Below are 10654 nucleotides of genomic sequence, written 5' to 3' on the forward strand. Positions count from 1 at the left end.
GTTGGAGAAACATTATATTAACTTTTTTTATTGAATTTAGCAGGTTTAATCGCATAATGATGTTGACACATTGTGTTAGTTCAACTGACCTAAAAATGTTTTTCCGCTGATATTTGTTTGTACTCAGCATCTGTTGTCTCTTATGCCAGCATCTAACAATAGCTAGCCAACTTTGATGGATTCCATTTGCCCCAATACTATTTTTTTTCTTGGGCACAATGTCCTGGTGAAACCTTTCACCGTGTTCATCACTGACTGCACCAAAATAAACAGGAAAGACATCCAAGTGCGAGTGCAGAAAACAAATGTTCACTGACGTGTTGTGCTTCGTGGTTTTGCAGCTTGAAGTATACATAAAATATGACAGGAAACCACAAAAATGGGTTGTATCTTTTTAAAAAGTACATGATAGGAAAATATTAAGGTTACTTTCACGGTCAGCAGCCCAAAATATTAGTGTTCAGGAAGCAAAATCTTTATTGTCCAGTGTTATAAATTGGTGGTAAAATAATAAGGGTTTTCATGAAGGAATTGGAAAGACAAATCTGAGAAATTTGTAGGGAATGGTTACAGGTAGCTTTGCCTCACTCACCCATATCCCTACCCTTTCATCTGCTTTTACTCCACCCAAATCACTTGACCCCGTGAGTCATTCCATCAGTAATCAAAGTCCAGTCTCTCACTCCTGTCTTCACATGACCCACAAAATGCTCTTGTACTGAGTGGATGCAGTGATTAATGTCACCATGCACCACTTTTTTTATGTAATGTGATTTTCTTCTTTTTCAGCTCAGAAAATTCACATCAGTTCAGTTACATTCACTGCCCTGATAAAGGATGACGACTATGAAATTGAACTGCGAGGTGATACTGAGCTGAAGGTAAAACCAAATAGTTTTGCATTAAGTGGAATGATCTGTGGTTTTGCTGCAACATTTACTTTAACTTCTCCATCATTAGTAATGTCTTTTTAGTAGGATTTCATTCTTGTCAAGTACAAAGATTTGTTTTGTACTTGTACATAACATCACTCAAAGAGGTGTTTTTTCCAGTTTTCCTACCAAGAAGAAAGTATCAAAAGAGAGTTCCTTCAGTAAGAGTTTCCATAAATCGTGCTACCTCTTCTGATGCCGCCGCATCCTGCATTCCCATAACTTCCGTAGCCACACGGCATCCCGTCCACTTGAGCGGTGAACCTGACCTTGTGAATCCAAGTCAACCGACTCAGCTCCTATTTCTGAACACCTGATATGATTAGGAAGATATCTACACTCAAATCCTTGGTGGGGTATGGTGCTCTGATCTCCTGCACCAGTCCGTTACTCCCCTAGTGCCACCACCCTTAGGGTATGGGTGCCAATCATGGGTGCTGCCAGCTTGCCACACTCCTCCATTGTCCACCAATTTTTTTTTAAAAAAAAGCACTGGTGCCATTCTGAAGGTGGTTTAAACCTGCACAGGACCATTGGGTGTGACAACTAGGCAGTTGAACTGTTGGAAGATGCACCTCCTCCCACAGTGGATTAACGGAGTTTCACTCTACTCGTGCTGCATCTAATTCCATGTTTCACACTCAAAACTTCTAGAGTTCCAATGGCATCAGATTAAATAATCTTCCAGTTACTGTGTAATATCATTAAAGAAGACATCATGATACAAGATTTCTCAGCTTGTCATTTACTACTCCACCAATCTCTATTAGAGATTCATGGTCCTCAAATTGGCCTTTCATGTTTGCAAAGAAACTGTTTATTTTAAAGAATATCTCTGTTTAACTTGCGTACCAAGTGAATGGGCCTGAAGCTCAATCCTAGACGCCCTGGCTCTTGAAATAAAGGTAGCCATATTGTCAGACTCTTATTCAGTGGTTACACTGGTAATTAGTTTCAGCAATAGGTAAATGCCACTTTCTTTTCCATGAATGGCTTGTTGTGCAATGCACTTATTGTCAGTGCATCCAATGACCAAGATTCAGTGGAAATCATCAAAAAAATCAGTTTTGGTGAACCAAATTCTCCTATAATTTGCCACACAAATGTCAACAATCCTAATAGAAGCTTGCTATTCTTGGTCAAATAATTATTGACTTCATGAATACATTGAGTCGGTGTATAGGAAGAGGTCTTGTATGTAAGCCTGCACGTGTACTATTAGTATGCTGGGAAAGAGAATGTTTGTAATATTACATAATTGTGAGGCAGGCACTCCACATAACTATTCTACCTAATAAAGTCTCAAAACACACATATATAACAATAACTATGTCCATGCTTCAAGATGTATTACGTTAACAAATTTTTTTAAAATTATTCTCATGCATACAGTTAAGAAGCCATCTGTAATTTAATTTTTAAATTTTTTTTCTAATACTTATCCGAAGGTTAACAATCTACATGCATTAAATTGTTTTCTTTCAGTCCAAAAGTTTAAGGAATAATTACATCTTTTTGTGCTATGTAAAAATTCGTGTATACTTCATACCAAATGAAAAAATATAAAATTGTAGTCCATTTTCTGATTTTTTTTTTTTGTTAAACTTTTTTTTAAACTTTATTTAAGATTTTATAACATGAATAACATATAGGATTACATTTAAAAAAAATAAAATTACAATACAGTATCAGTAATCTAAATAAACTATACCCTCCCCAATAATTATTACACATTAATAACCCAACTCAAATTAGTCCAACCCCCCCTTTCCCCCCAAAATAAAGAGTGAAGAATTAATAAAGTTAATGATATATGTGAGAAAAAAAACCACTTACAAAAAAAAACCAAAAACATAATCGATTAAAATACTAACAAAAAGAAAAGTAATTAATACTAAAATATCAGACTTAAAAAACATATTTAAATCAAACTTAAATGCATATATTTAACAAATGGAGTTAAGATGAAACATATATTTAACTCAAACTTAATATAAAAAAATTAGTAAAGTTAGTAACATTATCTATCAAAAATTCTTAAACAATAATCAATTCTTAAAGAAAAATTGTAGCGTGAAAAAAAAGATGAAAAAAAACTTTCTCTATAGAGATAAACCTTCACCAAATATCAACTAACTTCACATCTATCATTATATTAGTCACATAAACCACCATCTTAAAACAAAATTCAAACCTCATTAAGCATTGTACGATTCAATTTTAGTACTCTTCCACCATTTTCCCTTTCACTCTTAAATAGTTATCCAATAAAAGCTCCAATACCACATTTAAATATCCCCAATCATTATGTTAAAATTCAGATATCCGAATAATAAAAACACATCTACAACGAAATCTATATCTTCAACAAATGGAGCATAAACCACAAACAAAATTCAAGCCTCATTAAAAATTGTACAATTCAATTTATAACTTTCACCATTATTCCCTTCATTCTATAACTAAAATAGCAAAATAATATACACCAGAATTACCACTCCTTTCACCTTAAAGTAAAAGAAAAAATATATAAAAAAAAACTTATCCATCCCATTCACATTTAAATTTTAGATATTCCTTATCTACTGAATAAACTTTACAAAAAAAAACCACATCAATTTTTAAAACAATCAAATACTTTCTTATGCTTTTTTTTATATTTAAACAAAAAAAAACCCTTCACTCTTTAATCTAATAATACAAAAAAAGGAAAAAAAAAACGGGTAGGAGGTTAAAAATACCCCCTCCCGTCTAAACCGCGCAATGCGGTAACTCCCAAAAAAAAATGGGTGTGAGATAACTCACACGTAGCAGATGACTTTCAGGAAATAGTGCCTATCCAGTTCTCTCCCCCAACTCTTTTTTGTTAAACTTTATTTAAAATTTTATGACATGAATAAAATAAAAATTACATTTAAAGAAATAATAAAAAATAAGATAATAAAAATTAGAATACTACATCATTAAACTACACAAATTAACCACCCCAATTTTCTGATTTCTCATGGTGATGTTGGGAAGGCTATGAATAGTACACCCAGTGGAGAATTGCTGGACCATGGACCGTCATCAGAATTTCTGCTTTAAACATAACATTGTAGATAGTCAAACAGTGCTGTCAGGTTTATTGTGTAATGACAGTAAATGTTGATTTTTCACCATCATTACAAATTTAGCTTTGTGCCATTTTAGAATGGAACAAGTGGTATATATTGATCAGATCTGTGTGACCCATTTTCCATTTTTTTTCTTTTTAATATGGTCATATATGTTCCTCTGAAAGGGAAAAGGAAAAATGAAAACATACTGGCTGATTGGGAACAAGAACTATAGTGTTCAAAATGACAGCCTGGTCTGTCACAGGAATCCACGCATCAAAAAGAGAAATGAGAATGGAGAAAGCATGTCATCAGTCCAACAGGTGAGTGAAGATGATGATGATAAATCCAAATAAAAACTCACTGCTGGAGAAACTCAGCAGGTCAAATAGCAAAGGTAAAAATACATAACCAACTATTCCGGCTTGAGCCCTTCAAGGTATGAACAAAATGAAGGCAGGTGCCTGAATAAAATGTGGGGGGGGAGGGGCATGGGGAGGGAGGAGCACGCGCTCAAAGGGAAGAGGTGATAGGTGGATAAGAGGGAGAAGGCATGATAAAATGGGGAGGGGGTGTATAGCTCTGTGAACAAATAGGGAAGGGAATGGAGAGTTGGAGCAAAGGAGACAAGAGAGGGAGAATGGGAACTGATCTAGCAGAAAACAGAGAAGTCTATGTTAATGCAATCAAAGATGGGTGGACAACTGAAAAAAATAATGTTTATCTCTTGCTGTGTCTGGCAAGATTTAAATGTTTGATCTATTGTCTTCAAAATCAAAACATCATTCACTTAATTTATTTAGTGGCACAATGACAGAATCAGAAAAAATGATTATAATTAAAAATATGGCAAAAGTCAATAGGTCAGCAAGCTTCTGTGTGAAGAGATTACCAACTTTAATATGAATATCCCTATAAAACATTTTGATATGCCCATTTATCCTTCCTCTTCAGAGGTGTGGTACTAATATTTTTAGGTGCTGGATCTCAGCAAATTAGTGACAAGGAGGTGCTGAAGCCATGCCCATGAGGTGCCTGGAGCATTCCCATGAGGTGCCGGAACTGCCCCGTTACGCTGGAGCAGTGGTCCAGTGAACTCCGGCAGCACTGCACCCCTGCTTCACTGATGCTTAATGATCTGCTCAGTGAGTTAAACATTTTAAGAACATGGGAGCAGAAATAGCCCATATGAACTTTTGAAGTTGATCCATTATGCATTAAGATAATGGCTGAAACCGTCTTCCAACAAAACAGCCAAATAACTTTATATATTTTAATGTATACTTTTATTAGTTTAAATTCAAATAAAAACTTGTTCACTACTCAATTTTGGAGTTTGCAGTTTTTTAAAATTCCATCATTGCATCAGCTTAATTATGGCCAGAAGACATTGCAAGCACCCCAGAAGGAAGCCCAATTTAAGAGTTAAAAATCACTTGGATATTTATCAGAGGAAGTTTTTAAGTGTAGCAATAGCAGTTGCAAAGAAATGTATTGTTGTAATGTGGAAACTAGACAATAATGTGGGGTTGAATAGAAGGCAAATGGAATTACAAAATTGTATACCATTAGAGAAAATAACTTAAAATTTTTCTAGTTGATTCTGTAAATTATAAGATTTGGAAACCTTGCATGGATTTTATTGGTAAGAGTTCATCTACAGCATCCGCTGCTCCCACTCCAATTCACCCTAGTTAATTTAAGGTCTAACATTGAATTTCATAACATAACAATTACAGCACGGAAACAGGTCATTAGGCCCTTCTAGTCTGCACTGAACCAAACACCCCTTTCTAGTCCCACCTTTCAAATTTACAAATATAATCAATTAATGAAGGATATTAATTCGGGCAGGCTTTTCCTTTTTTACTTATTGGGGAGGGTGGGGGGAGAAAATATAAAATTATGTATTTCTAATTCTGTATGACTATGGATAAGTACTGTATTTGTTATTGATGCAAATAAAAAATAAAATTTTCAAAAAGGGAGTTAAAAATCACATTGCATTAAAGCTCTACATTCTGTCATCCTTGAATGTGCTTTTCTTTGTTTTGTATCAAGTAATTCCAGCAGGTGGCAATCCTGGCCCAGATTAGAACTATTGCTGGCTGTGAAACCTCGAACTTGTCTCATCGAGTCCAATTACATCTCCTCTTTCGTAGACTGTAACCTCAGAAATAAATCCCCTCGTGTCTAATTTTTGGTTTAAAGTCATCCCAACATTTGAGCTAAACTTTGTTAAAATTAAGTACATGGAAAAGCAGGGCAAATTAACAGAACCCTCAAGACTTTTTTTTTAATGTGGACATTTGCTTCTCCAAGTATGTTTAATCCCTTTACATATTCAAAAACAAACAAGGCATTGGGGAAGATTGCTGTGCCACTTGGCAGCTATAAGAAATGTAAGTGTGATAACATCAACACAGAAACTGCTCCTTCTTGGAGGTTATATTGGTGGCCATTAATTTTTAGTCTGTAAGTATAAACACTTTGGATAAATATATAAATAGGACAAATTCACTGATTTCGTAGGTTATGTTTTCCATTAGCATTTATGGACTGAGATATTTATCACAAAAACTTGAATAGAAGGATTACAAAATTTCAGAATCTTGTGATTATTGAACATGTCAGTTACAGCTTCTGAAACAAGATTAATTTTTCTGATTCCTATTATAGAACAGAGAAAGTAGATTTATGGAATCTTTGAGATATCTACAGATGCTTCCATTCCAACATACTGTTTAACAATTTATATCACCAAGCATGATTAAACTACACCATGGTAACTCAAGTTTTGTTTCTACTTTTGCTGACAGTCAGGTACAAGTTCCACAACACAGATCCCAAGCAACAGAACCACACCTCTCTCTATTATGGAAGCCAGTGCCAGTGGACACCCAGGACCCAAGATTGACTGTCCACAGAAAGCTGACGATCAATTAGTTTTGTTGTCACTGAAATCTGGTGAACGTTCACAGACTTGTAGTCCTAACTCTGAGAATGGACTTGCACTGCATGAGAGACACACAGACCAGGAGCAAGAATTTGCTTTCAAAGGCATCCAATGGATGGGACCAGAGCCTTCTACCACCAGGCGCGATGGTACACAGTCTGACCATGAAAATAGACACACAGAGAAATCAGAACTTCTCCCTGGATTTGTGAATTTGAATTAATGAAAGAAAAGTCAGAATGAGGAATTCTAATATTGTGTTTTTAGACATTGCTGACAGATTTTGTAAAGAAATGATCTTGAGATGTCATCAAATTGTCTTTTTTGTCACAGATCAGTTCAAACATTTGTTGTCACACAGTTGAACTTTTGTCAATAGTACAAAATAGGCATTATTAGCTACCTGTTTACAGCATCATTTAGTAGTACTTGAGATCCATGCAATTGCTAGATTTTACTATCTTACATGTAATAAGTACTAATCAACTATAGAAAGAACAAATTTAACTATACATGTACATACAACATGGTAACAAGCCCTTTTGACTTAAGAGACTATGCCGCCCAATTACACCTAATTGACCTACAACTTCTATGTTTTGAATGCTGGGAGGAAATCAGAGCACTCAGAAGGAATCCCTGCAGACACGAAGAGAACTTAGCGCTGGATTTGAACCCAAGTAGCTGGTGCCGTAATAGCATTTAGACTAAATTTAGTCTGATTGAATAAGCCATCATGGTCTATCAAACATGTAGATCTTTCTGTGAGCTGAGGGAGGAATTTGACAGTAAGGTGGTTTGCTTGGAGCTGGTGACCAATGAGATCCATTCAAGTACATTGGGTTCTGTTTGCGTTTTAATTCTTTTTTGCTTAGTGGCTTCTACTTTAAAGTATGATAACACTGCTACCTTAGCCTGGCTGTACAGCAGAGATGCATGTCTCCATAAGAAATTTCACTTTGTGTCACATTTCTCTTTGTGTATAACCCCAATGTAAGAGAAACAGTAATGTGCTGAGTAATTTCATTCAAATGCAGAAAGAGTTTATGAATCATGTAGGGGAGAATGCCCATTAGGGTTGTGCATTTTTTCTTATAAATTGAACTGAAGAGTCAGGGATACTCAGAAATGAAAATGTAAATGACAATTGTCCTTTTTCTGTTGTTATGGACCTTGGACAGTTTTATTTTAGTACTAAGGACAGGAGAACGAAAGGATCGTGCGCTGCTGTGAAGCGCTGAAACTGCACTGGAAAAGCTGACAGCCGTCAAAACCATGAGAGCCGCGCACTGGAAACTGGTGGGCTCACGGAGAGCGCACCCACTACTGTCAACCTCTCTCTACCAATAGGGAGCACCGAAGGCACACACTGGTGCAGTTTTTGAACGGGTTTGTCAGTTGGTTGGAGGGCAGTCGTTTAGACTGTCAGTGTGCTCAACCAGTAGTTTCAGTGGGACAAAGAAGACTGAGCTACTTTGTCTACAGGTGCCAGCACTGTTGTCCTGACAGCAGTTCCTGGCACTCTGATACCCAGAATGTGTGTGTGACCAACCAGTCCCCTTCCAGGAAGAGGACTTTGTGTGATAGGAGTCACTTGACGACACAAAGGAGGGTGTGTAGAGGGAAAAACTTGTGTGACAGAAGGTCACTTGTTAACCCTAAAGTGGGCTTCGGAGGCTTGAACCCCATGTAGTGACTAGGTGAAAATTCCCGTGTGAAGAAATCAAAGATGGTTGTTGCCACATTTGAAACTCAGGAAAGTTGTAAGTCTACAGTGATCATGGCCATTTGTCTCCATGCTAAAATAAAGACCAGTGTGCAATCTGTGAGCTGTTCCTTTTTGACTGACAGACTTGATGTGACTGACTTGAGGTTTTGTTTTGGGGCATTTTGAGTTTGGACTGTAATGGTCTGAGATTTTTTCAATATTCTCTTTATAAATATCTGTTGTTCATATAGAGTTGCCATAAAGGCTTCTGTTCGATTGTTGAGTTTATTGAGATAATTCTATTATTGCTAATTTGTTAATAAATGTTTTGTTAAGCTTAACCCTTCTGTTTATGCATCTCTCATTTGCTGCTGGTGAGGCGTAATGCTGTTCCTTCCTCATTGGGGAAAAAAAATATATGGACATTTATCCCTATGCATGATCGTTCTTGGGTAAATGCTCAATAAAATGAGACCAATAGTATTCATTTGGCCTTGAATCTTCCCAATTATGACATTTCCAGGGTTCAAATCCATTTGGGATTTGCAATGGTTTTAAACCATGGTCAATAAACCAAGTTATCATAACATTTTCAGATAAATATTTTTCATTACATAAATTTCAATTAGAAAGGTACCTTAATGATAAGTACCTTGAAGAATCTCACAACACAATTAATTGAAAAGTCAACAAATTAACTATATTCCTCTGGTTTTTCAAATATCTTCTCTTTGAGTAGCTTTCCAAATTAACTTTTCATGATTTCCATTCGATCATCTCACACTAATCTTTCATTTAGTGGATTATAACTATTTGCAAAATATATTCTCATCTCCCATTGGTCCTTTTGCTAAATTTGTCATCTCTGTTTGAGTACAACTTATTTCTCACTCTTTATGTGGCTCCACTTTGCTTTTATTCTTCTATCTAAGACATCAAGGATTTCATACACTTTTTTTAGAAGCTTTAAGAATTTGTCCTGCTACCTTCAAAAATTATTCTAGGTAAATCCACATGTTTGGCAGTTCTTGCACCTCATTTTAAAGAACACATATTGTCTCTGCTTATTCAATGTTCAATTTAAATATTGGGCATAAAGGACATACCATGACAGATATATTCTGAGCTTTTGGTGGGAGTGCTGATTTTCACATTTCCATCCTATACCAATCCTTGTTCACTGGAATAAGTAGAATTGACTGCAGATATAAGAAGGTTTTGGCTGCCCCATGAGCACTTCTTGATTTTATACAAGAATTGGATTAGAAGAAACTTGTAAAACTTCCATAAGATGTCAAGATATGTTGTTCCTGTATTTTCTTTTCTCTTCTGAACAGCGTTACAATGAGAATTGATAATTGATATGGGGGGGGGGGGGAATAGGTTTCAGGTTTGTCCCACCCGTCGTTTGTTCAGGGTGAGTTATAGGAATTCAAAATTGCTGCATTTGGGAGAGAGGCAAATTCATCATCTTTGATAGTTTGAGGTGTTCAATAGCATGACATTTTTTATTGGTTGATTACTGAGAGATGGATGGCATGCCCATGTTTATCCTAACCTCAACACACCCCTGGTTCAGGTCAACACCAGCAAAGCTCATGTATGAATCCTTTATATAGTAGTTAATTTGTGGAAATAGATGCTTTTGATGATGAAATAGATTATAAAAATAATTTTCTTTGCAAGCCAACAGCTAATTATAAGTCCTTTGATATGAATCGTATATATTTTGAAGCTGAAATCTTTCTCTTTGTTCTGTATTTAGTGCCTCCCATGTTTTGCAGCCTTATTATTGAGAGATACCTAATTTTCAATGCTTGCTCTGATAAGATTATCAGTTTTGTTTTTTTTTAAATCTTCATGTACAATAATTTCTTTGGTTATGTATGTGCTTTCTCCCTGATTACGAAATTCTCACGATGTAGAATTTTGCTAATTACAAAAAGTGGAGTACTGTGAT

The 10654-nt window shown here is 35.7% G+C and overlaps 1 protein-coding gene across 1 annotated transcript in view; it reads left to right on the plus strand.

Annotated features, from left to right (window-relative positions):
* Positions 1-8965, plus strand: part of LOC138754435 (uncharacterized) — a 31193-nt gene extending 22228 nt beyond the window's left edge. Inside the window, exons 6-8 of the mRNA XM_069918709.1 lie at positions 790-881; positions 4216-4353; positions 6850-8965. Coding sequence (XP_069774810.1) covers positions 790-881; positions 4216-4353; positions 6850-7209 — 590 coding nt within the window. The 3' untranslated portion in view covers positions 7210-8965. The remainder of the gene's footprint in view (positions 1-789; positions 882-4215; positions 4354-6849) is intronic.
* Positions 8966-10654: the final 1689 nt, after the last annotated feature.

Source organism: Narcine bancroftii, chromosome 2 (assembly GCF_036971445.1).
Source record: "Narcine bancroftii isolate sNarBan1 chromosome 2, sNarBan1.hap1, whole genome shotgun sequence".
Lineage (NCBI taxonomy): Eukaryota > Metazoa > Chordata > Chondrichthyes > Torpediniformes > Narcinidae > Narcine > Narcine bancroftii.